Source organism: Anarhichas minor, unplaced genomic scaffold, assembly GCF_050575085.1.
Source record: "Anarhichas minor isolate MPS153535 unplaced genomic scaffold, ASM5057508v1 ptg000033l, whole genome shotgun sequence".
Classification (NCBI taxonomy): Eukaryota; Metazoa; Chordata; class Actinopteri; order Perciformes; family Anarhichadidae; genus Anarhichas; species Anarhichas minor.
Window position 1 is genome coordinate 7,185,335 of NW_027466479.1, and position 15,691 is coordinate 7,201,025.

General features: G+C 43.0%; 2 protein-coding genes across 2 annotated transcripts; one reads left to right on the plus strand and one right to left on the minus strand.

The window, feature by feature from the left end:
• Positions 1 to 1,283: 1,283 nt before the first annotated feature.
• On the minus strand, positions 1,284 to 11,873 carry psmb2 (proteasome 20S subunit beta 2). Its single transcript, XM_076105794.1, has 6 exons — positions 11,663 to 11,873; positions 11,009 to 11,131; positions 10,796 to 10,866; positions 2,863 to 3,025; positions 2,296 to 2,345; positions 1,284 to 1,509 (listed from the first exon to the last, which is right to left on the minus strand). The coding sequence occupies exons 1-6, from the start codon at positions 11,751 to 11,753 to the stop codon at positions 1,408 to 1,410; spliced, it is 600 nt and encodes a 199-aa protein (XP_075961909.1). The 5' UTR covers positions 11,754 to 11,873; the 3' UTR covers positions 1,284 to 1,407.
• Positions 11,030 to 13,584, plus strand: cdca5 (cell division cycle associated 5). Its single transcript, XM_076105793.1, has one exon. It carries the CDS (start codon positions 12,019 to 12,021, stop codon positions 12,826 to 12,828), a length of 810 nt encoding a protein of 269 aa, XP_075961908.1. The 5' UTR covers positions 11,030 to 12,018; the 3' UTR covers positions 12,829 to 13,584.
• The last annotated feature ends 2,107 nt before the right edge of the window (positions 13,585 to 15,691 follow it).

The window sequence follows — 15,691 nt, forward strand, 5'->3', positions numbered from 1 at the left end:
AACAGTGTGCAGGAGTTCAATGCTTTCTTTAGAATTATTTCATTGTCATATCTACCAGGACAATATTTAGCAACAGACATTTAAGATTTGGTTTATCTTTGATACAATAGCACCCCGACGGTAAATTTAAATTCTTTAACAGCCTGATTACTGACACTTCACCCTGTTAAATAAAGACGCACTGAAATAATGTGGAGTGGCTTTCATGAAGACTGCACATTAACTTGGCAGGCTTTGTTTTTCACCCGAGTTGTTACTGTTATATTCGGAGCAAAGTGTCTGAGGGCAAAAGTGCAACTGTTAACAATCGAAGACGAAAATGTTCCTTCTTTATGTCAACCCGCCTCCTATACAAACTGTGATAGTGAACTGCGAACCTCAGTACGGTTACAGGTGATGGTGTATGAACAGCACTTTTATCATACTTTATCATACTCGTCGGAAGACTAAAAATGAGCCACGACAACTGAGACTAAACTCCATCTTCTGATGAAGACCGAGATGCGATTGAAATCCCCAGAGGAAAAAAAAGCAAGTACCTTGAGCTCGGATTATTTACAGGATTAAAACACGCAGGACCACCGTTATCCATCTGCATCTGTCACAGTGTGTTGTGTATTGTTGGTGGTGAATTAAACAGACTCAACCAGCATCAGAACACCTGGTCACTATCACCCCCTCATCGGTGACAATTTTGTGCAGGTTATATTTATTCATCTGCGGTCACAGAGGTGTTAATAAAGCTCTACAGTCATTTTTTCAGGCCATGTTTTGAGATGTTTTAATCGACTACATGGATATATATTGCTGTTATTAACGTCAGCGTTCAATGCTGGCAAGTCAGAAAGCAGCTAGCTTGTTTTAAATGTAGCTAGCATCTATTCAGTCATACGCTAAATTAAATTTGTAATTTCCCCGTGAGGGATTTATTAAGTATGCTTTCTTCTTCTCCTTTTTACTGCTTGAAAATTATACAATGATAAATATAAGAGTTTTAAAACACCATTTAAACTAAACATGATTGTTTTTACTTCTGACTTAAATGCTATATATAGTTTGGTCATTCAGGGAACAAAACTCTATGAGAAAACTACTTTCCCTATTTCTAAGTTAAACCATGTGCATGCGTGTTTTATTACACGTGTACAAGCATGAGCAAGTGTACATTACCCACACGCACACTCAGTACAAGTGCAAAAGTACACAGCCAGGAGGCTGTTCTCTTTCTATGTGCAGATGAGTAGACTAGAGAGCAACGAGAAAGCACCACAGGGACAGAGAGCTTGTATCTCAACTGTGTGTCACTTTTTATTGGAACAGAAAGAGCAAGGATGTCAACGGTACAAAAAAAAAAAAAGGGAAAGAAAGAAACGAGGGCGTGAGGGTTGGTAGTTAAGCAGTGAGCGGTCACTTTTTGCCGGAGGTGAGCGTCTCCAGGTCATGGATGCCCTCCTTGTCAATCACTCGGACAGTGAAGGAGGGGAGGTTCATGATGAAGCGCTTGTTCAGCTGGAGGAGAGAGAGAGAAAAGAGACAAGAAGCATTAAGATAAAGACACGAATAAGCAGACTGGATGTGGAATCAAATAAAGCAGAGAAATAAGGAAGCCACAGAGTGATAAAAAACTAAACAAAGTGGGACTATTTAAGGCTAATTGCCTGTGACTACAAACAAATACACTTCCATTTTATCAAATGCATCAACCCACATTGACGACAATCCACAGGACCACCCTCAAGTTTTTTTTTATTTTCCTCTGGCGTGCTTAGTGAAGCGTCCGCAAACAGCCGTTTAGAAATTACACAAATCTCCCACTGGTTGTATGTTGTGAACTTATTAGCGTCATCTGTAATCATTGATCAAGGCTCGCTGTGCGGCTTTAAGCTCGACGGTTTCACTGTGAGAAAAGATTCCTACAGATTCAAAAAAAAAAAAAAAAAAAAAAAAAAAAATATGTAAAAAAGAAAATCGGTGAATCAATAAATAAAACCGTTAACGATTTCCTCCCGCGGAGCCTAGGTGAAAAAACTACTTTTGTTCAGTAAATTTCAGCCCGGTGAAGACTCTCTCGGAGCTAAGGTCGCGTGGATTGAGTGGTTGTGCTGCGGACTGCCAGTGATAAGAGTTTAATCCTTGTGAGAGGGAATCGTCTAGAGAGTACACTGAGGCCACGCTTTTGCAGAGCCAAGTTGCTATCCGAGAGGCTGAGCAACATAATTAACAATTAAATAAGATGCTTATTGTTCTTATTCATACTTGTGAAAAAACTGAATGAGTAAAAACCCTCTAACTCACTTCCTCAATGCACTTCTTCAGCAGATCTACAGCCTCGTCTCGGGTCAGATCTAGAACAAAACAACAACAAAAACAGAAGAAAATGAGAATGCTGAAAAGGAAGAAGAGGGGGAATGACCGAGACACAAATTAGATTATTATGAAGAGGGAAAACAGCCTTTATTAACAGTTGAAATTAAGTGGCTGTTGCGGTGTGGTGTTGGGGCAAAAGGAGGGACCGAGATGCCATGTGAGGAAAGATAACGAGTTCAAATTGCTAAAAGCACTGGATGCTAGTTTGTCCGATTTATCAGGGATATTTTCACTGCAAACCAATGTGGACTAAACACACAAATTGTTGTCTTGTTTATAGACAAACCGTTTGCCATTCGTGGAAATCCTTCTATGCGACAGTGACACGAGTCTGTGCCGTGACCAAAGTGTGCATCAACTGCACAGTGTCTGCAGTGAACGCTCTACACACCTGCCTTACATTCTTTATTTCTCTCTCTCGTCTTTCCAGTCAGTCTCACTGGAACAATAAAGAGAAGGAAAAAAAACATGCACGAGGCATTTCTCAGCACCGACCTGGTCTGTAGTGCTGGTCGAGAATGGAGAGCGTGAGGAAGGCTCCGTAGCCGTGGGCGGCGAAGGGGGCCTTGGCCAGAGAAGACAGGTAGTCCATGTAGTAGAGCCCGGGCCCGTCTGTGTCGTCGTAGCCCGCCAGCAACAGGTTCACGTGGTACGGAGTCTGGAGCCAGAGGGAGGGGAAAGATTCACATCACAGATGTACGCTAACCGAGTTCAATGCTGCTGTAGGACAGCTCCTCCAGAACCACAGAGGGCCATATGAGGTTTACACGGGTTTTCAATCGGGTAGTTTGTGTGTGCTGAAAAGCACAACTTCTCTTTCTCAACTATTTGGGATTATTAGTTGATTATTGACCTTCCATTTTAGCAGAGACGTGCAGCGATGCACACAGCATAACCAGCAGAGAGGGGGGGGGGTAGCTGGAGAGTGACGGAGGGAGGGAGAGGTGAAAGGGCGTCACAGGACAGAGCAGGTGAGTGTGTGCGAGGAGGGGGGGGGGTGAATCAGTGTGTCACTGGCAGTGTGACATCTGCTGGGAGTCAGCACCCCATGTTGCTCCTTCCCTCCCTTCCTCTTCATCCCTTCTTTACCTCCCTCTCCTCCCCCCATCCCCCCGCCTTCACCCTGTGCCCTGGAGTAGCGCCAGGGCTCATTAAAAACTTCTAAAGTCGTTTCTCTTGTCCCTTCCCCCTACTTCTTCTCTTTTTAAATTACATCTTTTACGCTTCCAGCCTCTTCTCCCTTCTCTTCCTCCAAAACACTAATTTTCTCTCCTCGTTGTTGCAAGCCACTGTTCCTCATTTAAAACTTGTGGCCTAAATTCCTGACGGAGATAGAAGCAGCGCAGTGTTTTCAGGGTTCAAATGCAACGATATAATGACCGCGATCGTGGTCGCGCAGTGCGACAAACGTGACGCCAGGCGAGTTTGCGATCCGCACACCTGCCCTCTCGTTTCAATTCACCTCTGAGCCAACCTGCTTATTTCTGTGACTTGTGCGTTAGCTCCGTGTTTGCCACCAGGGCAATGATGATCGCTGTGCTCCCTGTGGAGCCGACTCTCGTCTGTGTGCCAACGATGGTTTTGAATCCACACACGTGTGTGTGTGTGTGTGTGTGTGTGTGCGCGCACAACAGGCGTGAATCTCAGGTTGAATATCTTAGTGTGTGTGTGTTTATGTGTGCTTTAACTCCTCCGTGAGCCTGTGAAAGCCCCAGTGGCGTCACCCCCCACACCCACCCACTAGACACCTGTCTCGTTGGTTACAATGTAACAATACTATGGACTTGGCATCAAAATAACCTTCCCATGTCACCTCGGAGGGAAGCCGGCACCTTGTTAACCCAGCCACCTGAACTCACACCCAAATTCACATACAAACAATACACATCATATGTTTTATCCATACCCACCCCCCCGCTGTGACGCTTGCTCTCAGCCAAAGAAGGCGTCCGTTGTGCCACGAAACAAATGCTTCACGTGTGCGTTGCTACCGTCACCTTCAGCAGACACAAACCTGCTACACCTGTTTGTTTGTTTTTCAAGGGAATAGTTTCTGGGAAAAAAAAGAAGTTTATTTGCATTCTTGCCAATAATTGGTTGTGAAGACTGATACCACTATGTACGGTTTAAAAAAAAATTGCTCGAGCCAGCAGCCGCTTAGCTTAGCACTGGAAACGGGGGGGGGGGGGGGGGGGGGGAGATGCTAGCCTGGATGTGTCCCCACGAGAAAATCGCTGCAGCTCTCCAGTTAGTTAGTGAGCTTTAGAGGCGCTGGTAGGCCGGTTTTGTTAACATTGGACAGAGCCATGCTAGTGGTCCCCCCCCCCCCCCCCCGTTTCCAGTCTTTGTGCTAAGCTAAGCCAATGGGCTTCTAGCGGTAGCTTCATACCGCTAGACAGACCATAGTACAGACTTTAAGAGTGGTATCCATCTTCTCATCGAACTCTCGGCAAAACGACAAATAAGCAAATTTCCCAAAATGTTGCACCGTCCCTTTAAGACATCGGCAGTGTAGGATAAGAGCAAAAAAAATGCTTTAGTGGTGACACAAATTAAGGTCAGGCCTCTAACAATCATCCCAAACTCGTCACCCAAACTCCCCTCTTCCACGTTCCAGCACTACCCCCCCACCCTCCTACCTCCCACCTCCTCCTCCCTCCCTCCCCCTTATTTTTGCAACCTGCCCCGGGGCGTGTTCTCTTTATTGGCATTTCTCCTCAATCTGCTGTATTAATTGTTCATCTGTGCAGGAGCAGGGGAGCCGCGTGCAATATGGTGGCAGTAATTATTTGTACCCATTGTGTGCCCGCGCTACAAAATATTTTACAAACCCATATGGGGCTGTAGATCACCGACGTGCACAGGCTAACTGTTGCTGCGGCCTCACGGAAAAGTCGAAAAACAGCTCGAACTTTACGGGTCGACGATAATCTTACTGGTTCGGCACTCTGCAGAGCAAACACCTAAATATATACAACAACTGATGACTGTAAGGCTTTAAGACAGGATCTAAAAATGTGATATTTATAAACCATCTGTTTTGATGCATCCAACCTCACGTCTCAGCCTCCTAAACCCGTTTATTTAATATCAAATGAATCTCTATTTGTCTTCCACACACGTTTTCTTTGCAAATATTGCAGTACATCAGACAGGAAGCTCAAACAAACAGAGGCAGAGCAGAAGCCGAGCTTCTATGTCCCTAAAACTTTGTTTTGCTCTGTGGTGAATTTCATGTGTATCATTACCGATATGATGCATGCAGCAGAGTCCAGGCCTCAGGTGATTATGCTCACCGCTAGTGTTCTTTGTCTCCTCTCTAAAGCTTGAGTGAAGGCAGTACTCCAGAGGTTAGCGGAGTTGTTTTTCTGGACGGCAGGCTGGTATAAGGAAGCACACGGTCGTATGCGAACGGGGGTTTCGCTCGCTCGGCGCCGACATGCTCCGCTGGCTTTAGCTAACTACACCTCCCGGAGGTCTGCAGCCACCGGGGTATGACGTCTCTCAGACTAAAGGACTCATCTGTAATTTATCCTGCAGGAATACGGCCATCAGAATTAACAATATACCACTGATTCATTTATTAGCCAGTGTTTTCTTTTAACCTGAGGGTCTGGATGTGCCAGTGGGATCACATGGTGATTTCTTTTTTGTTTGTGGGGGGGTCAGAAGATGATTTAAGGATGGTAGGGGGAAAAAAGCAGATCATTATCTTTCCTTTCTGTCTGGGCTAAACTTTAATCTGCCATGATTTAATCAGATTAATTAAAATAGATTCCATGCAGCCCGTTCCCCAGACAAGAGCCGAGCGTAGTCTTGGACTACAGGCGGTTTTCAGCTACATACATCTACATTCAAATTGGTTTTAGTCAACGAAAGGGCTTAATCTATGTTCTATGAAATGTTTTGTTTCTAAAACTTGCAACATAGCAATTGTTTTAATCATTTTCTAAATGCATGCATTTGTCCTTAAAGCATACTGCATTACTAAAGAGTTCATTTAATGAAAGTAGAAGTGTTGATAGATTTAGGCAGTTCAGTAGAATACACGTTTGTTCTTATTAACATGTTATAGAATGATGACTGTTATTGTGCGAGATGAAATGATTCGTCAAAAAATGTATCTTGAAGTTATTAATCGTTTTTTTTAAAGCCAAATTGAAGAAAAGAAATTGTGAGGATTTGATGCCGTTGATTGAATATCTTTCTGATGTAGAACAAAATAAGAACTTTAAAGAAGTTACTTGGGGCTCTGTGATATTTGAATGCCCATTTTGCAAATAATTTGTGGCACTTTGTAAACCAAACGACTGATCTATTGATGCATCTATTGATTACAATGTAAATAAACCATTAATTAAAGTAGGAATGGAACAATTGTACTAAACTGTTTACGCTTCAGACGCCTCTTCAGAGAGAATCATTTCTGACCCAAATAAGACAGAAAAACAGGTCAGATTGCATCTCCCGCATGTTTGTGAAAGCAACGTTACTTCTGGTTGGTATTAAACGTTCCGAGGCTTTTGAACGGACGACACACATTCCATATTCTACATACTCAAGATGGTTTGGGGCGGGAGACAAAAAAAAAAAAAAAGCCCTGTTTATACAACATAATTTGCAAATGTCCATGCACTCTGGAGGTTGATGAATGTGAGAGGAGCGTAGCTGGAGGAAGGTGTGGGATGCAGAGGAGAAACTGCTATTGCTTCAGTTTCTGAGCACTCCTGAGAACGCGGCATTAGTAAATCCTGCACTCATAAAACCAAATTCATCACCGTGAGGCATGGAAAAAAAATAACGATACACTCGCCGCTCGTGGCAAGACATGAATATAAATGTCATCCTCTACAACATGTGCAACCTTGACAGAAGTGGGAAAAAAAAAAAAACACACACATCCCGATCCTATAGGTCCCTCCCGTGCGTTGTGTCTGTGCGTTATGTTGTTGACTCCTACTCGTTCTCACACTAAGTCTGCGCGGTGTTGTCTACTGGGCCTGGTTGCCTCCCCGTGGGACCCCCACACCTCCCCCTCCCCCTCCTCCTGCTCTGCCCCTATCCCCCGTTCGATGTGTCCCACATTCCCTCCTCTGCCACACTAATTGTTTTTTGTAATTATTTTCACCCTTCTGCTATTGTGACAGGCAGCGGCTGCACTGCTCTTAACAAATTAGTGCGAGCGATGCTCAACGGGCGGGTTGGGAGAAGCAGAGTCGACTTGTCCTCGCATATAGAAGCACATATGCCGCCGCCCACACACACACCAACGTGTGCTACAAGAAGGAACAAGTGTAAAATGTTTGCAGGGCTCAAACAATTAGTCGATCAATGGAAAATGATCATGTCACTGTTTTGGTGATGGATTGATGTCATTTTTAAGAGACGATGTGAAACACCATCTTGTTCTTAGCGTCCCAAACGTGAGGATTTGCTGCTTTTCCAGTTCTATGTGACACAGTTGAACACGTTTGGACATCATCTCGGGCTGTGGGAAATTATGACGGCCCACCATTTTCTGAACCAAACAACAGATAAAAGATAGAAAAATGATCGGCAGATTGATTGATAATGACAGTAGTTGTTAGCTGCGGCCGTACAAATATGTTTCCTAATGTTTTCAAAAGCACACACGGTATGGGCTTAGTCAGCAGATGCTCAGATTTTGGGGTGGCGGGGGCAAAGAGTCTGCATGACGGGCCTCATTGGGGCTGGGAACCAAACAAGTATTGAAAAGTATCCAAAGTTGGTCAGATTCTTAGACGCACCTATGTTTCCTGTTTTACATCAGGACACTTCTCTCACTTCAGATTACATGTTAATTAAGCTCTTTAACACTGATGCATTGAGCAGTTTGGGGGTTCCTCTCAGCATACAGGGTTCTGTGTGCCCGAGGCACTTTAGTGAGCTTAGGCTACATAAATAAAATTGACTTTGTCTCTAAACTAAGTTACCAAACAGACACGCACTGATTGCTACATACTGAATTTGGTGTTGTCCTGCAAATTGGGGGTGTAACTGAAACTCCAGTGACCTTTAAAACTTCACCTATTAACATTCAAGTGTAGATTAAGTAGAGTACATAATAAAATAGCTAAACAGGGATTGAATTCAGAGAGTAAGTCTCCATGCTTGTTCTACAGTATAAATGCATGTACATCTAGTTCTTGGTTGTGTGCCTTTCACTCTACTGCCTGCTTTAAAGTGTGTTTGCTTCTGCAGGGCTCCCAGGTCTCTGCAAGGCCTTCAGGAAACACATAATAATTACTAAAAGCACTGCACTTTTTCAAGATGCCTTTGGCATAAATAACACGGCCAACTCACAAACATGCAAACTGATAAATTAGCTGGTTGCGCTCAGAAATGAGGGAAGAATCTGCACCTTCATTTATTTTTGTTTGGTCAGATTTTGGTATTGAAGTGTCGAAGGTCAGCGCCGTGATATTTGGATAATATACCCAGAGCAACGGTGCAGTTGGGGTGGGAGACCGGTGCTGCAGGCTCAGGTGTTGTCACAAAGTCTCAGAGGAGGGAAAACCTCCGTCACCGCTCACAACGAGCCGACTAATGTACTGTCAAAATGCATCTACTGGTTCAGCTCAGATGGCTCAAGCTGATAAGAGGCACAAACGGAGGTGTAGTTACAGGTGAGGCTTAATTCCCACCAGAACATCACAGGAGAGTGACGTCATCAAGGCAATTGGGTTTGAGCGTTGTTGATTTAATTAAAACAAATAATAATTTAAAGCAGGAATTATAAGGAAATATATTTCTGACAAGGGTGAGTAAACCGCATATGGTTACTGTCCCCGCCATTTGAAGTGAGTATTGCTTTAGATTAATTAATTAATGATTCTATCAGTCGTTCCCTACAGCCAAATGAGATTGTAAATGCCAACAGAAGAAGGTAATTAAGTTAAAATAGAAATTAAAATATTTATAGGCATGTTCACTCATTACTCCGAGATGAATATGCTTAATTCAGAGGGTGACCACTGGTATCGTGGATTAATTAGCTACCGTTGTGTTAACCGAGGGAATATACTCAGATACAGGTGAGTTTGAAAAGGTTTGTTTAAGCGCACAGGAAGAAAAAAAAACAATAACACATGTACACCAGAAGCATAAAATAAGGAGCAGGTCAGAGGATACGCGGCAACTCAAAGTGCAGCAGACGGTGCAAGTTAAATTTACATCTGCGTTGATACCACAAGGCCGTTCAGCTTGTTTTCTGTAAATATCAATGTGTGCTCTTGTTTTCAAAGACAATTTTCTAATTTCACACGACCCTATCTGACAGCGCAGTAAAAGTAATTGTATAAAACGACTGTGAAACAAATTGTGTTACATTACTTGGCTGGTTGCCTTTAGTTTGTTTTGACCAAGTAGCTTTATTAGTTACTTAAGTTCACTTAAATGTGGCTACGTTTGAATCATATCGCGTAATTGTTCTTCTTTTGGGGTCAAAACTATTTTAAAAGTAAATAATACATTTAGTGGCTGAATTATACTTTTTTGTGTTTCTTTTAAGAGTTATTATTGAAGGAAAGAAGAAAAACGTTAATAGAGCAGGTGACTCCAAACTTTTTAAAGGCTGTGCATATATTCAGTTAAAAAGTGTGTAGCTAAATAAACAAATAGGTGCAGATCAACTGACTGTTCACCAAAGAGCTTTTTGTTCTTCATCAGAAGCACAATGCTATAAATTAATTGTCGGTCTCCTGTGCAGAGCCAAAAAGGAGCAAACGTTACCTCACAAAAAGACATCATCTCTTATGTGATTGTGCGCAGCGATGAGGTTCAAACAAGAAAATGTGGCCCACCAACTCAAACAATTACTTGATTATAGTCATATCTCTCAAACGGCTCCCTTAAACAGACTAAATCACACAACATAAACATTGCTACCTCTGCTTTATGGGAAGCTGAACACCGCGTTTAGATAAGACAGGAAGAAATGATTTCAAACAAAATCAAATAAACATGTGGACAAATTTCTAATGGAAGTGTCAAGTAATGCAAGCTAAAATAAATACATAGCTTTCTACACTTTGCAATAAGGTAATTTTATGCTTTGGCTCGGCAAGCTTGATTGTTCAATGTTTTTTTTAAAGCCACTGTTTACTTGATAAGTCAAAATGGATCACATCAGTGTCGGGTCTGAAGCTCACACGAACCAAGACGGCTTTATACAGTTTGTGTGAACATGAGCAACTGATCTGAATTCATAAACTTGTAGTTTGACCCATTATATTCTAACTCAATGTAATTGTATCACTAGCGGTTTTGGTGTAGTGGATAGTCTGCTGGTTTGCCACTCAGTTAATTGTGACACAAAATACAAAGACAGCTTAAAGCTCATATGGATTTGTGTGACATATGTCCTCTTATAGACTTTGTTGATTGTTTTGTGTGTTGTGATAGTTACCCTGCTCCGAAGGTAGTCGGCAAGATTCTTTCTTGTGAAGTTTGCTGCTGCTGCTGGACTGAGTTCATAACCTACAACAAAAATAAGAGGCAAAGAGATGTCATCGAGACACAAAGTTATATCTGTGTGGTTCTATGCGATATCATTACTACATATTTTGGAGTTCATGTGGAGACCTCCGAGGAGAAGGAAGGACACAATCATCATCCTTACCGTTCCTCATCTTGTAGAGCTGAACATTTTTCTGGATGTACTCTGCAAACTGGGCTGTGTCCCCCGCTTCGCCAACACACAGCAACAAGATCTTCTCACTCAGTTTGAACATCTTGTCATAGTCTGAAAAAACAAACAAGGGACATAATTTATTATCGTCGTTGTGTTTACGAATTATCTAAGTGCTCGTTTACTGTTTGCCAGAGTGAGCAACGTCAAATCACTTTCACTTTCACAGTGAACAGCTCATGCTAACGGTAGCTTGATATTCAAATGCATCAAATGGAGTTAACTCAGGGTAGTACGTGACAATAATTGAACGCATACTTGTGTGAGCTAGAGGTATCTAAAGAAAAGTACACAAATTGCTTAAACACAATGAGAACGATTTATCAGCAACTTAAACTTATCGTAGCTAACATTGCTGTTAGCTTTGCTAGCTCAAGTCACATTCGGAATATGTGGTTACGTTTCGATAATGGGGACGTTTCACACTGCACCAATTTGCAATAAGAAGAAAGAACTGTACGCACTATTTATCAGTACAACGGGCTGGTTTTAACGTGAACAAGAGCTATGACTACATGTCTTGTTAGCAGGTTTAGCTAAAGCAACCGGCTGAGTGGCTAACGCTAAGCTAACGCGTTGTCATACCGTGTTTCATCTGAATGATGCTGTTGGCTGCAACATTATCGGCGGCGACGAGGACGAAATCTGGTCCCTGTATGCCAATTAAATACTCCATTCTGTCAAACAGATGTGAGCTGAACGATTTCTATAATAATCAGAGATAGCAGACGTCTCTTAACCTCGGCTGTACAGATTACACAGCAAAAGTTTGAGATTGGTGGCGCGGGCTGTTGTCGTCACCGGAAAACGACGTTTCGTGCTTTCTACGCGACTCGGGCGGGCAATTTAAGATTTGAGCGGACTGCTGTTATTTGTGTGGCGATACTACCCCCTCCGATTGTCGAGGAACTCCACGGATAATCGTTTATTTCACCAGGAAAATGGTCAGTATGAACGAAGGGACGCTCCACAACATAATGGCGGGATCTAATAATATAAACAGCTCACAGAGGAGACGGTCGCCGCGTCTGAGTTCAGCTCCTCAGGCTCACGTTAAAACTGACAACAAAATGGCGCTGACCTCGGTTGCTGTTAAACGCTCCATCACTGTGAGGAAAATAGCACCCAGAAAAACAGTGGCACCGTCGGAGCACAATAAGGAGAACACGCCGAGACGGGCGGTGTCAGAAAGCAGCCAGCAGAAGAATCCGCAGGGCTCCTCCTCAGGTCCTGTCCCGGGCCGCGGGGGCTCCTCCTCGGCCAAGAAGAAGAAGAAGAAGGCCACTATTCTGTCACCGATCCTCCCTTCCTCACCGCCGGCCCGGCCTCACTCCCAACAGCCGGCAGCGGATCCAGAGGACGCGGTGTGGTCGCAGAAGGTGCGCCGCTCCTACAGCAGGCTCAGCGACAAGTCCTTCAGCAGCCCGGACTCCCGGGATAACCTGTTCGGCTTTGAGAAGATGAACACACCCGAGGTGGGCCCGAGAGTCCTGCGATCCAAGACGGGTCTGGGGGTCTCTTGTGGATCCCTGTCTGGTCTGAACTCATTCACGTCTTTGCTTGAGGCGGAAAACGGTGGTTCTGCTTTCCCCGAGCCGGACCTAAACATCCCCGGAGTGGTTATGGTGAAGGAGAAGAGGAGCAGGAGGAAGAAGGTCCAGCAGATCGGCACCACAGAGCTGGACGCACTGGCCGCCCAGATGAACGCAGAGTTTGAGAAGGCGGAGGACTTTGAGTTGCTCGTGGAGTAAATAATGTGAATGAAAGACTGAAGGAATCTCTGACAGCATGTCGTTTGTGTCTCTGACATGCTGGAAAACACTGACTCTGGAAGGACAACACGCATCTGTGTGCCTCCAACTCAAAACACTCACGTGTCTGTATATTTCCTGCTCTAGATATTGTACATTTTGATGCTTTGAAGTTTCGTATGTTTGGTTGTTCATTTAAAGGTTCTTTATGTGGTTGTTTGGGACAGTATTATGTAGACGAGTAAAACCTAAAGCATGTTCTTTGTTTTTGGTCATTATTGACACATTATACAGAGTTTGTTTACTGTGATCAAATATATTATGTTTGTCATATTTGTCCAACTTGGAAAAACAAAATAGAATTTAGCAAGTATGTTTTCAAATGGGCTCTGACTGTTTCAATAGATTGTTCCATCTCAAACTGGGAGATTGGGCACACGATACATAGAGGGAAATTATTTGGTAGTTTAATCGAGATCATAATCGCATGTGGAAGCTGGAGTTTGTAAACTTTGAAACATTATTTGCAGGATATCAGGAGACAAAATAAATAAGCTGACTTGGCATTTTGTATATTTATATCACTGGAGACCACAGAGATGTAGGCAGCAGTTCAGTGCTCTGTAACCAGGATACTACCCGTTGTATAATGTTTTATGTGTACATTTAGTATTTCAGAGTAAGACTAAGACATCATTGTTGTACACCTATCTTTTTATGCTTCACCTGTCCATGATTAAACACAACTTTTTTTTACTTTTGGTTGCCTGTTAATGTAAATAGATATTTAACCAATGAAATTGCCAGAATTGACTTGAGACAGAGGTGTTTTCAGTCACATGACCATGTTTGTCAATGTTTCCAGTGATGGTTTTAGTAACGTCAATCTTAAATACAACCACAACACACATTTTTGCAGTATTTAAAATTCCACACAGTCTTTGTAAATAGAAAAAAAGGAGTTGGTTATCCTCTCAATCTGACCTCAATAACAATCTATTGTTTGTTTTGACATGTAAGCAAAATCTAGAGTAATATCCAAACCATATAACACCTGTTAAGAGACAATGCCACGAAGAAATCTGCTCATATAATCATCCAACAGAGTTCTGAGCTATGAGATGTGACCGTTGGACAGCTGAGAGTTTGGGGGAGGCTAGTTACTGATCATGTAAACCTGCACGGGGCCCTAATAAGGTCCTAGTCGAGCATGCTGACTAACAACACATTCCCATACACAGCGTCGGTCTCCAGTGACTGATGAGGCGGACTGAATGAGTGAGTGGGCGATCTGTCTGGATTTAATGAGAATGGTGGACAGGTAAAACGTTTTCCTCTAGAGTCTCTTAAAGGTGTAAGTGGATGTGTTGCATAATTTGCACTAACGAGGGGGGGGGGGGGGGGGGGGGTTGTTAACTGTCATGTCTGCCTTTGACTGTGCAACCTTCTCTCTTAGATTAACTGTGAGTCTTACACGTCCAACCAGATTAATTGATTCTTCATCACAGTTGTTTTGAGGGATTTCAAGATTACAGTGAATATCTTGTCTATGTTTACACTTCTATATGAAAATCATATGGATTATTAGGGGATAGAAGCAACTGTAGGGCTGCGTATTGAACTTCAAAATGTTGTAATAGGTTTAGTCGTAAATGTGCCAAATGCAAAGATTTGTACCATTCTGTAACGTTCTAAAAATATCAATTTGCCACTTTTTAGACTTAAATGTCCTGAGGAAAAGTTCTGCTGTTAGATGTTAAAAAGGTTTTTGTAGCAAAACATTGAAAGAAGGTGATATTCCACAAAGTAAGCTATCAGAAAAAAAGTATAGTTTGGGTAAAAACTCCCAGCCCTATTCCATTTACTGTCAATCGATGAAATGTCGGGATTTTATTCTCTTTACACCAATAAAGGAGTCACAGCTGTCTTGTTGCAATGTTCAGGCGCCACTTGATCCAAGCTGTTAAGTTTACTTGCCAGATGCTCTGTACTCAAGTTATTAGTGCATAATCCTTGCTGTTTTTATAATGCCTAATTAAAAATACTGCCACAGCAATAAAATATCAGGGTGGAATAAATAAACCCTGAAGATCTGTATTCGAATTTAAAGAAGTGATCCACAGCCGCTGCATGCAGAGGACGCTGACAAGTACATCTTCATCTCTGAATACACTATGAAGCAGGTTGTTTACATCTGCTGAGAGCGCGTGCACGCGCACTGGTAATATGTGAGCGTGTGTGTGCAAGGAAGAGAGAGACATAGCGGGATAATGAATGTGTGGCAGCGAGCGAGTAAATCCACAATTTGCTCACGCATTTTAGCGGGTGCAGAGCGTGCTCTGTTTTTCTTCCTCAGGTGCCAGCTCATGTTCATTTGGCATTTCAGCTCCCTGGGAGAGGAGACATGTTTTAACTTTTTTTTTTTTTGCAGAGCACAACACATGGCTTGCCTTTTTGTATATTTTTAACAAGGTACTCATGTCTGTCTTGTCACTTCGACTGGAGTTTCCAAACAGTGAAGCAGGAGGAGTGTTTTTGTGAGCTGCCACTGCCAGAAACATTTATTGATTTACAACACTGCTGCTGCTGCTTTTGAGTCTGTTCATGCTGAATTTGTTTTTGGAAGGTTGGATATTTTACACTCATATTCATGTGTTTTTTTACTTCTTCTCCCCCCCCCCCCCCCTTCTCTCCCTCTCACCCCTCTCCCTCCCCTACATTTCACTCACGGCAGTTGTCGCTGGTTCAGCTTGACTGCTTCGTTAGGGCTCATCATTTGCATTCAGATTAATTATCTAATTACCGACAAATGTCCGGCGGCCACCCCACACTCCGGCTCGTCAGCTCTCAGCCTGTAATTATT

What these genes read in the sequence shown, in the direction of transcription:
- psmb2 (XM_076105794.1), bottom strand. Translation starts at nt 11,753, where the DNA reads ATGGAGTATTTAATTGGCATACAGGGACCAGATTTCGTCCTCGTCGCC. An exon ending in GCTCTACAAGATGAGGAACG is followed by an intron (nt 10,867 to 11,008) that starts GTAAGGATGATG and finishes TTTTTGTTGTAG; the next exon opens with GTTATGAACTCAGTCCAGCA. An exon ending in CCGACTACCTTCGGAGCAGG is followed by an intron (nt 3,026 to 10,795) that starts GTAACTATCACA and finishes CTCTGGCTCCAG; the next exon opens with ACTCCGTACCACGTGAACCT.
- cdca5 (XM_076105793.1), top strand. Translation starts at nt 12,019, where the DNA reads ATGGTCAGTATGAACGAAGGGACGCTCCACAACATAATGGCGGGATCT.